The sequence below is a fragment of the Heliangelus exortis genome, chromosome 18, assembly GCF_036169615.1.
Source record: "Heliangelus exortis chromosome 18, bHelExo1.hap1, whole genome shotgun sequence".
Taxonomy (NCBI): Eukaryota; Metazoa; Chordata; class Aves; order Apodiformes; family Trochilidae; genus Heliangelus; species Heliangelus exortis.
The window spans coordinates 12,986,942-13,003,723 of record NC_092439.1 but is presented as its reverse complement, the minus strand read 5'-3'; the positions used below and the strand labels follow the sequence as shown (position 1 = coordinate 13,003,723).

The 16,782-nt window shown below is 44.3% G+C and overlaps 1 protein-coding gene across 1 annotated transcript in view; it reads left to right on the top strand.

Moving 5' to 3' along the window:
* TNNT3 (troponin T3, fast skeletal type) overlaps window positions 1-16,782 on the top strand; it is a 29,049-nt gene that overhangs the window by 7,247 nt on the left and 5,020 nt on the right. The window contains exons 5-15 of the mRNA XM_071762421.1: window positions 465-509; window positions 1,086-1,100; window positions 7,027-7,038; window positions 11,469-11,487; window positions 12,219-12,264; window positions 13,056-13,172; window positions 13,489-13,566; window positions 13,870-13,983; window positions 14,187-14,296; window positions 15,684-15,774; window positions 16,432-16,472. Coding sequence (XP_071618522.1) covers window positions 465-509; window positions 1,086-1,100; window positions 7,027-7,038; window positions 11,469-11,487; window positions 12,219-12,264; window positions 13,056-13,172; window positions 13,489-13,566; window positions 13,870-13,983; window positions 14,187-14,296; window positions 15,684-15,774; window positions 16,432-16,472 — 688 coding nt within the window. The remainder of the gene's footprint in view (window positions 1-464; window positions 510-1,085; window positions 1,101-7,026; window positions 7,039-11,468; window positions 11,488-12,218; window positions 12,265-13,055; window positions 13,173-13,488; window positions 13,567-13,869; window positions 13,984-14,186; window positions 14,297-15,683; window positions 15,775-16,431; window positions 16,473-16,782) is intronic.

Sequence of the window (16,782 nt, the reverse complement as noted above, 5' to 3'; positions counted from 1 at the left end):
AACAGCACTTCAGGTTTTAGTAACTCCATTTCTGAAGGCAGCAACCCCAGCGAGGGCCCCACCTTGCAATGCAGCACCGGGACAGCTGGGCAGGTGGAACAGAACCCCTCCCTTTGCACTGGAGCTGGTTGGGAAGTTTTGCTCCGGGGCAGAAGGAGCCGAAGGTTCTGTTGGTTCTGGATTTGCCAAGCTTTGTGCTCCGGGCACATCCGAACCCGGGGTAAATCCTCAGGGAACCCACGCTCAGGGCTTTTGCAGCATCCAGGTCCTGAAGGTTTTACATTTCATGTCCCTGCGTGTGCTTTGGTTGCTTGCATCCATTTCATCTCCTCCTCTCTTTCTCCATTTCATGCCCCCCCGTGGTTTTTTTTTTTGTTTTGTTTTGTTTTGGTTTTTTTTTTTTTGTTAACCCCCCTGTTGCATTCACCCCCCCTTTTAATCTCTTCTCATTTTCCATCCCCTTGCTCTTGCTCCCTGCTGTGTTCCACCTGGCAAAGCCCAAGAAGCAGGTATGTGCCACGGCCCTTCTGAACTGCTCCCTGCCACCTCCTGGGGGAGGATGGGGGGGATCTGGGGGTGCTGCAAGAAGAGCTGGACCCGGCCACAAAACCCAGTTTTGTGGCTTTTTCTTCTCTTTGCTTCCCTCCTCTCCTCTGACTGCTTGGTGCAAGGCCCAGCAGAGCTCAGCTGGGGATAACCCAGCTTCTCCTGCATCTCCAGAGCTTGCCCTAAAGCCCATCCAGGCAATGGCAGGAGGTTCTTCCTATAAAATTGGAAGTAGAGGGACATTTTAAATTTTAGCATGTGTCATGAGTTTCTTAGTTTATTTTGTTTGGTTTTTCCCCCCCCCCCCCGCCCCCCTTTCCAGTATGTTGTTCCCTGTTCCTTTTACATGGTGCCTGGATTCCCAGGCACAGATGCCCCCCAAAAATCCCTTCCCCATCTGGGCATTAGTGCATCCTTTCCTGGGCTCGACCTTTTCCCTCTGGCTCAACAGAATTTTCAGCCTGGGTAATATCAGCCCACGAAATAATTTGTTTTTCATGTTCCTTTGCATCCTGTCCTGTGACACTTCCCACCTGAAGAACCTCAGGAGGAAGGTATGTGGCATGACTCCTGAATTCCTGCCTTTCAAAGAAAGCTCTGGTTTAGGCAGTGAGCCTGAAGATGGTAAAAGGAAACAGCAGCTAGAAATAGGAATATTAATGCAGAATAAAACTGGCTGCCATTTGGGCTTTTGGGCTCCCTTCATGTTCTGTCTTGCTTCTGTCTTGCTTGAATGCCCCTGTGATGCTCTGTGGTAAATGTTGCATGAAAAAAAAAAAAAAAAAAAGTATGGAAACTGCTGGGAAATGTAAACTTCTTAAAAGGATGAGGATTGAAAAGCCAGAGACTGGTTGGGTCTCCCTGGTTATTTTGGACAATTCAGGGTGGTTTGGGTCTCTGTGCCCATGGTTGCTCTGCTGCCATTGCAGCTGCAGGGAGGATTTGTTCCCCTTTTGGGGACTGATGTTCTTAGGGTGGCTTTTCCATGGACCCTTTTTCCAGCTGAAATCCTGTTGTTTAAAGCACCATTTTGCTGCTTTAGCTTTGCAAATGATTCAAGGTGGTTTTCTTCCTCATGCAATGAAGGCCCTCATGTCACAGCAGCCATGTGTCACCAAACCCATGCTGGCCTCAGGCTGGGAATAAATCCCCTGGGATTCCACTGGGAATAAATCCACTGGGGAGAGCATCAGGGTTGGGAAGTGAGGGGCATTCTGCTCCTGGCTTTGTGTGCATAAAAGTCAAATGACACCTGATGTGGCCACTTCAATCAGGTTTATGTTATTAACACCTCAGGCCCTTTGTGCCCTAACTTCCAGGAGTGCTTTTCATATCCAGATTTTTTTTTATTTCCTTGCAAGATGTTCCCAGGTGTTCCCTCCCCCTTAACTTTGTGAAAATCTGCTCTAATATTTCCAGTGCTTTTTCTTCCTTTGTGTTTTGCTCTGTGACTCTTCCCACCTACCAAAGCTTGTGAGGAAAGGGTGTGCCATGCCAATTCCTGGGTTTGTGTCCAAGGAATTCTGGAGGTGGTGGAAGAAGGGAGGATGCAAAATTATCCTCTGCATGCTCTCTGATGGCTCCTTCACCCTTGTAGGATAAGGATGAGTCCCAAGCACTAACTCCTGGTTTGAAAGCAATGCCTGAATCCACAGGCTCGTGGATTCCCAGTATTCCCATTTCCCTAACCAATCTATGGATATGGATACCAGTTGATAGGGGAATAGTGCTCCCCAAAGCATTTCCTCTACACCAGGCACCAGGGCTGGAGGTGGGACAGCCAGACCCTGTGGCAATGCCACATCTCTTGCTCAGGAGTCCCTTTTCCTCCTGTCCCTCCCCCAGTGCCCAGAGAGAAAACTTTTTTTGCAGCAATCTGTGCTTGCAGCTCGAGTCATAAGCAGCAAGTGACACCACCTCACACCTGGGTTTCTGCTGGGCTAAGGACTGAACTGAGTTGAATAATTCTGCTTGCAGTGCATTTCTAGAAAATGACAGTTCAGAGAAAAACCCTGTGCTTTTTCCTGGTATTTTTCTGGATTAATGTGCATGATGCAAAAACGGGGTGGCATTTTTGCTCGACTTTATAATGTGAATTACAATCCAGATCTGGTAAAACAATCTGTGTAATTAACCAACCAGCAGGGCATGGGCAAGTTTCCTGAAGCATCACCCTGTGAGCCCAACCCCATTTCCCTTCCAGTTGCCCTCCTGCCCCCCCATCCCTGCATGTCCAGCTGGGTTTTCCCTGATTTTCTCCCAGAAATCAGCCAGCAGTAACATCCTTGCACTGAGCTTCCCTCCTGGGTGTGCAATCCTCCCCATCTGGTGAAATCCTGGGCACTGAGGAAATCAATGGCAGCTCCATTGGTTTCTGCAGAAGCTGGGATTTCTATGCACATGAATAAGAAGAGGTTGTATCCTTTTTTTTGTGTGTTCAAACTCAGGGGTAAAGGACTTGGTTTCTATACAAGTAAATATTTTTGTCAGCCAACAGCTACTGATGGTGAATAGCTAGGTCAGTCTGCATCTTTCATCTCCCAGCACCCCCTCACCCCCCTATCCATGATTTTCTGTTTGACATCCATATGTGCCCTCTATTTCTCTTTTAATCTTATTAATTGTTTTTATCCCTTTAACCCCTCCACCCTGTCTAAAAAAAAAAAAAAAAAATATTGTCAGTTTTTTTTTTTTTAATCATCCTCTGTTTCTTCCTCTGATTCTTTTATCTTTCTTTGCATCTCCATCCCTGCTACCTCCCTCTTAAAGAAGTCCATGAACCAGGTATGTGACTTCTGAATTCCTCTGCTCAATCTGAAGGGTTATTGTGTGCTGGACATTCCCTTGCACTTGGCAATTTCACAATTGGGTCATGTTCTGAATTGGGACAAAATGGAACTTTTCAAACAAATGAGAAAAAAAAAAAAAAAAAAAGAAAAAAAGAAGAACATCTTGTTTGGCAGATATTGAAAATTAATTTTTGTTTACTTGAACCAAAACATCATGTTCCAAATTTTTTCTTTCCTCAAGGGAAGATTTCCAAATTTTGAAATAAAAATTCTATTTAAAAGCCTCTGAAAAAATTGTTTTATGGATTATGTGTGGTATATATAGTGTAAAGCACAAACAAATCTGTAATGAGATTGACACAAGGCAAAAAAAAAAACCCAAACCACCCAGGTTTTGTTCTAAAAATGTTAATTTCTATGCAGCCTTTTATGGCTTTGAAACTATTTTTTTAACCAAAATCTTAGCTACATCTACGTGAGTTTTGAAATATTGAAACTGAATAGAACTGTGCAGAAATCAATTTTGGTTGGAAAATGATACCAGTAACTCTAACATTATACTCAGGAATTCAAAGATGGTGGAAGGCAACAGATTAAAAATCAGAAATTAATGATAAACTGTAACTTGCAGCTTCCTTACACCTTCCACCAGCAATCATTTCCTCTGCTCTGTGATGCTTAATAATGAAGATAAGAGCTAACTGTTGCATGAAAAGTATAATAACATATTTGTAAATAAATAGCTCAGTCTCTAAGCTGCAATCACAGCCATTGAGTGGACTCAGAACCATCCTTACACTGCACATGGGGAGGTTATAATGTTCCTTACTTAGAAAAGGAGCAAAAAACTTGCAGCATCCTCTAAATTGTGATTATTCTGTGCCACTGGGAGTAGCTTTATGGAAGCTGTCTCATCCCAGCTGTGTCTCTGCTGTCCTCTGGGAGAGCAGCCTCTTCATTTAGACAAGATCAGAACTTAAAGCAGGGTTGGAGTGAGGTGACAGCTGTCTCCTTGATCTTTTCATGACTTCACACTTCAACATTTATCAGTGCACTGCTGCTCATTTCCCTCTCTGCTGCTCCTTTCACATCCTCCTCCTCTCCTTTTAACCCCATTTTTTATTGTCTCTCACCTGCTCCTAAGGTTTCTGACCTTGCTTTGCACAAGTTATGGGTCATTGCTGCCATCTCTGCTGCTTTGTCTGCCTCTGGCCCTCTTTCCCCTGCTATTTATTGCATTGCTGCTCACTGCTTGTGTGTTGCTCAGGTATTGGTGTCATTTTATTAACAATAAAGCCAGACCTCCAGTCTCCCCATACATTCTTTTCCCTCTGTAACACAAAGCATAACAAAAAAGGAGACTTTACAAAGAAGATGGACCTATAACAAGCTTAAAAGTCAAAGTTGTAGGTCAGAAGGAAACTGTCCCAGCTTTTCACATCACTGTGTGGTTATTAAGTTTCTCTGTTACTAATGCTGTCTTCCTCTGCCATTTCTTCTCAAGCACAGCCTTGGTCTGTATAACTTCAAAGTTGTTGCTGTGCTGTGATTCTTGCCCTAATTCTTTTCCTTTGCTGAAACTTTCCACCTAACCAAGCATCTAAATTCCTCTGTATTGACCAGAAGCATTCCTGGATACAGGAATCTGGAGATGTTGAAGCAAGCCAGTCATGAAGAATAATTTTGTGATTCCCACAGATTTATTTCCCCTAGAGAGAACAAGCAGGGTTAGTGTTTGTAACTGAAGCCTTGCCTTCTAAAAAGCTTAGAGGAAACATTTTAGTGCCCCTGGAAATTTTTCAGGCTGGGAATGTGCTGCAGGCAGGGCAGGGAGCAGGTCCCTGAGCAGCAGTCACCCACAGCAGCATCCTGGCAGCATCCAGGGGCTTCTGCTCCTTTGCAGCAGAAACAAGCCCTGGGTAGATCTCCAGAGCTCCTTGTATTTGCCAGGGGAAGATCTTGGATGGTGGAGCTTCAGCTGCAAACACAGAGATCCATTCAAAGCCTGCCTTCCTTGCAGGAATTCTCCTTTCCCCACACCTGCCCCAGCAGCTAAACCAGCATGTGCTGAGCTGCAGCACAGGTGACACTGCCCACTTGTAAAATTCTCTTCCTTGGCACCTTTGCTTTCCACCTGAAGGGTTGGAAAGTGTTCCACACTTGGATACTTTTGCCCAGTGTTCAAACAGTGCCCACTCTTTGGATATTTGCATGATTGAAATTGCTGCAATTCATCACCATTCAAGTTTTATCATTCAATTTCATTTGATCTCTCATTTCTATGCCATCCCCTCCCTGTCTACTTTATACCCCCCTGTAATTCCTTTCCTTTGCCACTCTAATTAACAACCCATCCCTATAACCCACCTGCAAATGACCCTCCTTCAACCTGGTCTGCCCAAAGTTTGAGGTGATCCCTTCCTGAATAACTTATTTCTAATTCTTTTATCTTCCTTCCTGATGACTTTCCCCTGACACCTCCTACTAAATGAAGCCCCCCCTCCAGGTATGTGATTTAACTTCTAAACTTCCCAGTGGCTGGCTGGTGGGACAGTGTGTGTGTGTGGAGTGAATGCAGGGGGACAGGAGATCCAACCTAGCTGCTCATGGTATCTTGTAACTTGCATGCCTTGGGGGTTGATGTTTTTAGGCTTTAATTTTTTTTCTTCCTCCCTCAGCAAAATGCAAGCAGCACGAAGCAGGAAAAACCCTGTTGCATGGATGTTTTACTAAAGGAACACATGCACTGTAGGGAAAGGGTAGCTCAGCAAAACCTGTAAAAAGGGTTAAATTCTGAACTGTGATAGGAGGATGAGTGTTTCTTCCTATAGTGAAAGCTTTGTTTCAAATCTCAGGGCAGAATTTGACCCATTGACCATACTCAGGGCTGATAAACACTGGGAGATTCTGCAGTATTTATCTGCCTGCTTTGCAAAATATTCAGCAGTGTGTGGAGGGGTGAAAAGCAAAACCTGCCCCTCAAATCCCATTGCTGATTGATTCTTGCATTTACCAAAAAAGCCCAAAAGAATAAAATGCAGAGCTGCATGAAGCTTTTCTTCCTGTGAAGGGATCTGTTTGTAATTCTACATTGCAAATGGATGTGAACAGCACTAAACTTATAAAACATCCGAGTTGTCTTCAAGGAAGAAAATGGCTTTAGCCACAGAAAAGAGAACTGAGCTTCTCTGGGAATCAGCCACACACTGAGAAGTTGCAGCAGATATTTCAGGAGTTCTCTGAACCACCTCGTGTGTATTTCAAATGTCTGAAATGCTGCTCTAGGGAAGGATCTGCTCCTGCTTTGAGAGTGCTGACCATGTTCATGTGCATATTTCAAATCGAGGTAAACCCTGGGACTCGATGCTGTCAGGTTTTGCTTTATGTCATATAATGCTCTTGGGTTTTTTTTTCTCAAGCACTGCACTGTCATCATCAACCTGCCTGTTTGACCTGACTGAATTCCTTCCCTGTGACTTCTGTTTAGGAGCTATTTCAAATATCATTCATTGATTTTTATCTCTGGTTTACCTCTTAGCTTTTCCCTACTCCCCTCCTTCCTCCCTTTTCCTCCTTGCTCCTCTTCCCCCGTGGCTCAAAAGCTCTTCAGGTGTGTGAAAAATAACAGGTTTCTCGTTCTCATTCTCTTATTTTCCATTGCACCTTGTTCCATGACACTTCACACCTGAAGTTCATGAGCCAGGTATGTGACACAACTTCTGATTTACTCCACTTAGTTGCTACCCAGGAGTGTGTGTGAGTGTGGGTGTGTGTGTGCATGCAAGCTGAGAACAGGAGTGGGGTTGGTAGAAGAGAACAAAACATGAGAAACAAATATTAACTATGATGATCACTTGCAGCCCTTTTCTCCTTTAATCTCCATGCTTACTACTACTTTAACCTTACAGCATTGTTAACTCCTGGCAGCCTCTCCAGACACCTTATCTCCTTGCCTTAATTCACTAATTCCTTTATTCCCCACCTTCGTGTGTTCCCTGGTCTCTTTCTTAGGCTTCCAAAAACTTTAAATATTTTTTCTCTTTTTCTGTTTCTTTTTTCCTCTATTTGCTGTCTTTCCATCACTGCTCGTCCCACGACACCAGCAGAGGAAGCCCCAGAAGAAGGTATGTGATGCACCTACAGCCTCTCACCCTTTTTCTCTTCCAGTGATGGGGAGACAGTGTCAAAAACACTGTTCAAGAGCAAAGAGAGCATGGGGGGGGAAGTGGTCTCTCTAGCTGGCTTTCGATGAACATGGAGAAAAATCACCAAAAAAGTTTTTTTTTTTTTTTTTTTTTTTTTCTTGTTTGATCTCCAGAGAGTCTGAAGTTCCCAGAATAGCAGGGAGAGAGTGGGGATAGTAGCTCTTAAAAGGAGAGTGCTGGCTGGGGATTCACCACTGTGCTTTTTCTCTTTTGCTTTTTTTTTCCTTCAAGCTCCAGCTGATGAAGAAGGGGAATACAATGATGGTAGCTCAGTGTTGTCTTAGGACAACCAAGTCATCTTTCTAACATCTCTTTTTTCCCTCTATTTCTTTTTGTCCCTCACTTGGTTTTAACCTCAGGAGCTGGTCCCTCACTTGATTTTAACCTCAGGAACTGGGCCAAAACATCTCTGCCTCAAAGAACTGCTTACTGTGGATATCCAACCACCCTTGGGGGGGGGGGCTGGGGGTGTCACTGGTGAATGGAGAAGCCAAAGCCTTCCATTAGCATAGCAGGGGGGGAAAATCAGGCTCTAGAAGCTTGTTCTGGGTTTCTCTCTTAGTCAGAACCTGCTGTGTCATCCCTCCCTCCTCCCAAAATGAGGAGAGCAGCTCTTAAATCCCAATGGTTTGCTTGAAAATGGAGCTGAGCTCTGCATAAATATTCCTTCCTCACCCAGCCTGGAGAAAGTCCTGGTCCTGAATCGACATATATTTAAATTTCTGCTCTGCATTTTTTGGATTTATTCATCCTGGTGGGGCAGAAGTGAGTGTGTTGATACCAGGGAGCTGAGTGGGCACTCCTGGGTTTGTGTACAGGGACCAAATTAAATGTATGCAGGGTCAGTTCTGCTCTTGGGTGGGGACAAGATAACTTCAGACCCCCTGGGCCAAATTCAAAACCAGTTTAAATGTCTGGAAAGACTCTCATGACTTTTACAGGCCTTTGAAATAGTTGTGTTCTGACTGCCTCACCAGCTGTTTCCAAAGACAAAGCCCAATGCCACTTGAAACCAACCTGAATTTTCTTTGTTTCCTTGTTCCATTTGTAGGGTTTTTGTTTGTTTGTTTTCATTCTCTTGCTCCTTTTTCAGGTTGCTTTTTTTTTTTCTTATTTAGGGAAATATCCTGAGGACTTCTCTGAGCCCCTCTCTCTCCTTTGTTTTTTTTTTTTCCTCTTTTTCAGAGCAGATTGATTTTTATTTTTATTTTTTCAAGGACACACTGCGAGTTTCTTCTGAGAAGTGGGATTAAGGGAGGGTATTTAGGGATTTCTGAATGAAGTAAGGGCAGTTCAGCTGGATTCACAGGGACACTGTGAATATCTCATAGCTTGGGCAGGAGAAAGCAAGGTTGTATTCCTGGTGGTGTGGACTCTCCCTGGGCTAACCTTTCTGGAAACCAGAAACTCAGAGTATCCCTAATTCCCAGGGCACTGAACTTGGATTTCCAGTGGCTCTTGCCTTCTTTTGGCAGGGTTGTACGTGGGGATTTTGTCATTGCCCCGTGGTTCATGACCAGAACATCAGTCAAAATCCACCACAGGAACAGGAATTTGTTATGACAATTCCTGCTTGTCAAAAAAATTTGGCCCAGTTCCTTGACTTGGTGTCTTGAAAGAAGGGGAATCTCAAAATAAATCACATCCCTGGGCTGCTTTTGGTGCATCCAGTATGGATCATGCTGGCTCATGCACTTCAAAAGACAGATTTATTACTGTTTGGTTTTTTTAATAAAAGCTCCTATTGGTTTGTTAACTTGTTTTCTGGTTTTCTAGAGGTACCTTTCTAGCTACAATTTCTTATTTCAAGAAACACTAACCTGATATTTTTTTTTTTTTTTCCTTCTTCTTTTTACAACTGTTTGTTGGTTTAATTCAGTTTCAAGTGCTGACTGGTGGCAGCTGAAACCAAATTCCCCCAAGTCAGGGAGACAGGTGTCAATCCTGGCAACCAAGATCAACAAACAAAAGCAGTCATTTCATTTCTCCTTTTTTCTTTCCCTGTCTCTCTGAAATGTCACTAACTGACAGCTTTAAGCTTAACAGGAATGGTTCTGTAATTTAGCTGAATCTGTCACGAGGGAAGGGAGCCCTGTGTGAATAACATCCCTGATAGACTGGTTAATTGTGATTACTTTTCCACTCTCCAGATAAAAAAAAATTATTTAACCAAGGTGTTAAGAAGCCCCCTGGCTTTCTCCAAAGCAGAACAACTAAGAAAATAGCAGGAGAAATACAGAAACACACTGCTGGCCAAGGGTATTTTTCTTCAGGAGCAATTTGTGGCTTCCTTTATGCGAGTGCTCTAAAACACCTCACTTCATGCTGTTTATTTTATTAGCATTGCTTTAGCATCTCAAGGTTTCAACTGGGATATGTTTTGGTAGGCAGTGTCCTTGCAGTAAATTTCATTCCTGAAACTGGTCTGGGAAAATGTGAGAGAAAATTAAGGTTGGCTTCTCATCTCTCACATCTTTCCTCTTAATTCCTGCAATGACCCAATCCCAGCCACTTCCTCAGTTTTTTTTTATTATCCCACATCCTTCCAACTGATGCCTCCACTAAATATTTTCCAGTTGCTATTTTTTATTTATTATTTTTTTCCAGTGTTGTTATTTTTTTCCCCCCTTAAAAATATTTCATTTTATTTTCTCCTACTCTGCTGCATGTGCTATTCCCAATTTCCTCCATCAGTCCCAAACCATCTGGGTGCAAAGCAGCATTTGAAAAACCAGCTTTCTGCATCCCTATCATGATCACAGGGCTCCTGAAGGAGACTGTTACTACTTTGGCTTTACAAAGCTGTTTTTTTTTGTTGTGTTTTTTTTTTTTTTTTTGTTTTTTTGGTTTTTTTTTTTTACCACCTTCAGCAGGCTGTGAGCTTTTTATCTCACTTGCTTTCTCTGAACCAACCCAGGCTGATCCTGCAGCATTTCTCAAAGTTCAAACGTGTGGTTATGAAAGTCAACCTGGGTCCCTGTGAGACTGGGCCAGAAAAAAACCCACATAGATTTCCTTTACTTCTGTTTCAGTGCTGAACTCCCTGGCATGGCACTGGGGTTAACAACTCTGATTTTAAGAGCATAGCAGGGTGGGGAATGGATCACAAGCACAAATGTTAAGTGAATAACTCCTGAAAGCCAGGGAAAGGTCCCTGGTTGTGTGGGAACTCTTGGAGAGCCCAAGCTGACAGCTCTGGGGTGGCTCTCAGGGCATTAGATTTCTCCTGGAGATGCCAAGAGCATTGACACCAACCCCATGGGAACAGTGCCAGGAGGGGATGCTAAGGGAGGATGGGTTTTCCCAGCTGGGTTTGGGGAGTACCACCCAGTGGAGAAAAATCAGTATTCTTCCCATGGCACCAAGGGATGGGAGCTCTAAGCTACCTTGGGAGTCCACAAACCTGGAGGAACTGTGTCCTGGAGCTTTTCACCTCCTGGGCTCTATGTGAGGTATTTGAGCAAAGCTGGTGAAACCTGACTGTGCTGGACACTACTGAAAGTTCAGGTTAACTTTAGCAAAAGAAATATTGATTAAAAAAAAAGCAATGCTTTCTTTTATCCTCTGGCCCAGCCGTCCTCCTTAGAGCTTTGGTCACTGTCACCAGGGTGTGAGAAAAATTATTTAGCATTTCCATGAAACCATTGCCTTCCAGATGCTATGTTTGGGACTTTTATACAGTCTGTTGGGTCTTTTCTGCCAAATTCCATTTCAAGGGTAAAACCAGTTTCACTCCTAGCAAAAGGGGTGTGTGAGTGTGTGTATTTCTTTTGGAAGTGTTTGAGATTTAACCAATTTATCTGGGATGTTTCCCTGAAGATTCAAATTCCCTTCCCTCTTTTTACTTTAGCTGCTGGCATGATCTCTGTTGTTCTAACTGTTCTCCCTCTTTTTCCCTTCCTCTTTCGTGCCATGTTTCCAAACACAGAGGAGAAGCCCAAAATAAAGTAAGTATGAAGGGCAGGGAGTTTTAAAACCCTGGGATCATTTTATCTGATGTAGCAGAAGCCCTTAGTTTGTTTTTTGGGTAAATTGCTTCTAGGATCCTTTATCCAGCCCTCCCTTCTGCATCATCCAGCTCTTCCTGCCTGCTTTTCCAGGATATCTGCTTCAGCCAGAGGATTCTTTAGCAATTCTTGCTGGTCAGGGTCTTAAGTCCATCTCCTGGTAGAGTCAGAGGATTCCTGAACTCTCCAAGACACAATCACCTCACAGTACCCCAAGTTATATTTTCTATACTAAATCCTTTGGGAAAGTCCATGGCTGAGAAGCTTCCATCCAGCTGGCAGTAGGAAGGATGGAAAGCATGGTGCTGGGCTGCCTGGACCTTAAATAAGGTTTCCTGTGGGCCTTTTGGCTCTGAGCCCCAGCATCTTCCCTCCCAGTGCCTAGAGAGGAGTGGGGAGAACTGTGCTGACAGCCCCCTGGCCAACATCTTACTGGGTGGTGGGGAATGGAAAGAGTTTTTGGGGTGACTTTCTGCCCTGCATCACCTTTCCCAAAGGCCAATGCTCCTTGGTGCTATTCTGGAGGAGTTTTCCAGTGATTTATTTCACCCCTCTGTATCTCCATCCCCAGTTCTCCTTGTCAGGTCAGGTCCAGCTGGGCTATTTAAGATGATTGCTCTTTAAGATGAAAATGCTCTTCTTTTGTTGTTCTTTTTTTTGACTCTCTGCAGACTGACTGCCCCTAAAATACCAGAGGGTGAGAAAGTAGATTTTGATGTAAGTATTCCTGAGACTGACTGTACCTAAACCAAACTTGTGCAAGGCCACATAAATCTTTCTCTGTGGGATAAAACTAAGGAGAAAGTCAAGGACAAAAGTATGGATGTTTTCCCACCTCTTTTCCATGAAAGGTGACTCTCTGCTCCCTGAAACTCTCTGGATACATCTATTGCTAACATGACTATGCTAAAAAATTAATTAATGCATTTCTTTTTTTCTCCTTGAATCTTTGAAACCTATATATGAGGAAAGGAGAAAGTCAGTGTTTTGGGAGCTCTCATCCCCTGGCCCATGGTGTCCACCTATAAATGGTGTGAAAGTTTTAGGTTGAAACAAAGCTGAGAAACACTACCTAAAATGACAATATCATTTTAATAATGGAGATCTAAATACCTTCCTAGAAAGTAGAGAGATACTGATACTCTCTGATACTGATAACTCTGATACTGAAAATCTCCACAGAGATATCTGCTTTGCTCAAAAAAATGCAGGAACATTTTCTAGGTAATATTCATATCCCTAAGTGAAGAGGAGGCAGCAAAGCAAAGCCAGGGATAAAATATGGTGCAGGGGAATGGGAGATGTGGATTCTATTCCCATCTAGGCTCCTGACTGTCACCTGGATAAGCTTCTGATCTGCATCAAAAGCCCTTTAGACTAATCCCATAGAACTCCATGGATATCTGCAAGCACCTTTTCTTTCTCTGTGTAGGCAGAGTGCTGGGAACGTTCAGGGCACGTTCCTGGAGAAATATGGGCTGGCTTAATGTCTTTTCCTGCTTTTCTAGGACATCCAAAAGAAAAGGCAGAACAAAGACCTGATTGAACTGCAGGCCTTGATTGACAGCCACTTTGAAGCCAGGAGAAAGGAAGAGGAAGAGCTGGTTGCCCTCAAGGAGAGAATTGTGAGTCCTGGTTCTGCCATTTCCTCTTGGCAGACAGAGGGATTCTCTGCAGATAAGAAATTAAATCCAACACTGTTGGGGTTTGGCAGAAAGCTCTATTGCAATGTACAGAACTCACCATTAAATGGCTTTTCCTGCCTCTGTTGCCCTCCCTCAGCCTCATTTTACAGCTTGGCATTGCTGATGAGACCCTTCTGCATGTTCTGGCAAGGGAGTAGGTGGCTCATTCTCTATGAACCAAAAGTGGGGGCATTATTCCTGGAGGCAGATGGAGCCACCACGATGACTCCAGTGCTTCTACCACTGCTTCTTGCAGGAGAAGCGCAGAGCTGAGAGAGCTGAGCAGCAAAGGATCCGGGCTGAGAAGGAGAAGGAACGTCAGGCAAGGCTTGCTGTAAGTGCCTTTAAATGACTCTCTTTGTTTCAGTCCAACTGGAAGAGACCTCTAGAGATAGAAAAAAAAAAAAAACAACCCAGAGGTTCTCTCTGTCTGGGCCCTGAGAAGAAATGCCCCCCCTACTTATAGAATCATAGAATTGGCTGGGTTGGAAGGGACCTCTGAGATCATCAAGTCCAACCCATGGACTTGAAGGGAAGCAATGAAGGGAAGTGTGGTTGTTCTCATCAAGGTGTTTCTCTGCTGCCTGCTGAGGAAGCTGTGAGACTCCCCTGGAGTAACTTCTGTGTAACTCCACAGGAGGAGAAGGCACGGAGAGAGGAAGAAGATGCCAAGAGAAAAGCTGAGGATGACCTCAAGAAGAAGAAGGCTCTGTCCTCCATGGGTGCCACATACAGCAGCTATCTGGCTAAGGTAAAAAGCATAGATCAGGGGAAGAAATGGGGAAGGATTAAACCATGGGCTGGCTGGGAACTGCCTTGACTGCAAGCTGGGAAAAAAATTCACCTTTCCTTCCTCTGGATCCCCAGCAGCTTATCTTATGTGCTCTGTCACTGAAATAATGTCATTCAGCCTCAAGCTCTGTGGCCTGATGTTAAATGATGTTTTGAAAACAGGCTGATCAGAAGAGAGGGAAGAAGCAAACAGCCAGAGAGACAAAGAAGAAGATCCTGGCAGAGAGGCGCAAGCCCTTGAACATCGACCACCTCAATGAAGACAAACTGAGGTAAGGTGTTTGTCCTGACTCTGTCATCCATGGAATCCACTGACATTTGGTGTTGCTGTCCTGGAATCTTCCCTAGTGAAAAAAGGAGGTAGAGGAGAGGGCCTTCCTTGAAATCAGTCATGGGTCAGTGTTAAGTTGTGGCCTCCTCTGCCCTGGAGAATGGAAGGGAAAAGCAGATGTAGCGATGCTGCTGGCAAAACTTCATTACCCTCTCCTCCTAATTAGGAGTAGTCATCTACAAGTAACACAGAATTGTCATGGTTGGAAAAGACCTCCAAGACTACCATGTCCAACTGGCAATTCCCCTCTCCCCCAAGAGAAAAGAAACACCCAAACCAAACCAAACAACCCCCCCTCCCACACCACCACCACCCCACCCAGAGCATCTCCTGAGGTGCCTCATCTACGTGGTTTTTAAATACCTGCAGGGATGGTGACTCCACCACCTCCCTGGGCAGCCCCTTCCAGTGCCTGAGCACTCTTTCAGTAAGGAAATTCTTCCTAATATCTAGTCTGGTGCAACTTCAGGCCATTTCCTCCACTCCTATCATTATTTACTTGGGAAAAGCCAACACCCACCTCTCCACAAAGTCCTGAAAGGAGGTTGTAGAGTGATAAAGCTTCCCTTCAGCTTTCTCCAAACTACACATTCCCAATTCCCTCAGCCTCTCCTCACAGGACTTGTTTTCCAGACCTTTCACCACCTTGGCTGCCCTTCTCTGAGCCAGCTCCAGCAACTCAGTGATTTCTTGTAGTGAGTAGGCCAGGCACAACCTTCAAATCCAGTGCCAACAAACAAACCTACACACTGAGACCTGTAGAATTCCCAGGGCTGAGTTGGGTGTACTCACACCTTGTGAGTCCAGCTCTGCACAGAGGATGGAGGCTTGGGAGCTGAGTGTTCTGGTGCAGAGCAGTTATCACATGGTAGTTGGGAATCCATATGTTGGAATTTTACACACAACTGAAAGATGAGGTTGGCTCATCCCATCCCATGTCAGCCCTGAAACAGGTGGGATTGTTCCCTGCTCCTAGGGGTGGCCTTCAGGTTGCTCCTTCCTTCTCATCAGATTCCCCTGGGCTCTCTTGTTTCATTGAGAGTTTGGGGGAAACATGAAGTCTGTAGGAAATGGGTGAGTGTGTGACACTTGCAAGAGTGCAAATCTAACAGGTTTTTAGGTGAGAAAAATGTATCCCTGAAAATGGTGAGCAGCTTTCAGAGGATGGAAAGGGTCTACAGGAAGACAAATAAATAAAGCATTAAATAAAGTGTAAACAGCCTCATTACCAATAATGTAGAAACAGTAGAAAACATATGATGTGATGTGATGTGATGTGATGTGATGTGATGTGTTTCTCCCATATTCTTTTCCCCACAAACACACAGGGAAAAGGCTAAGGAGCTGTGGGACTGGCTGTACCAGCTGGAGACTGAGAAGTATGACTTTACAGAGCAGATCAAGAGGAAAAAATATGAGGTGAGTTGAGAAGACATTTTGCTGATGGCACTGAGTTTAAATGTAAAAAAAAATCTCTGTGACTCCTCTGGCAAAAGCCACGTGGTGACATCATTTGGGTCTCCAATGTCCTTTCTCAATATTTAAGCAGTAAGACACGAAGAACTGCTTTCCCCTAAAGTACTTACTTGGTCTGGATTTCACATGTAAGGCTGAAATTGAATATACCACTCTCAGGGTTTCCAGTGCCCATGGAAAGGCAATCCCAACAGAAAATGGACTCTCCACCCTCTGCCCAAACACATCGTGGTCTTTCTTGTTTAGCTGTGGCCTGAAAATTCACTCACCTCCATTGCCAAGTAATATTTTTGTAAACTTGCTTTTGATTTCACTCTTGAGCATTTTAAGTTTTATTCCTATCCCAGACAGATTCCCTGTGGACTGAGCTCTCTGGAGTCACTGAAAACTGTCTCCAGACAGGAGCATCTGCCTGAACTGTCCTTTTGGTGGCAGAAAGTGGAAATATTTCCTTCCAAGCACTCACCTATGTCAGGTTTCAGTGGCTGAGAAATCCTACTGGATCTCTCTGTGTCTCGCTCTCTGTTTACTTGCCCATCACGTACAGAGATTCTGGCAGGGAATGAGCAACACCAATGTAATTATCTCAATCTCTCTTAGATTTTAACACTGCGTTGCAGGCTGCAGGAGCTTTCCAAGTTGTAAGTACAATGAACTTGCCTGTGCAACAGCAGCAGCAAAGGCTACCAAATGCATGAGCCTGCCGCATGGTCCGAGGCCAGGTGCCAGCCAGAACCTGGCACTTGGCTTCAAGTGCAGAGAGAAAAGAGAAAACCTGGATCTTGTGTCTCTCCCTTTCCTTCCTTTTTCTCTCTCCTTCCATTCTTTGAAAAAAAAAAAAAAAAGAGGTGGTAAATTAGAAAAAGAGGCAGGGTCGAACAGGGATGTGGCTAAAGAGCAGAGCATCCAATTGCCTTGGATAATCTCTAAAATAATTCCCTCTCTAAACCT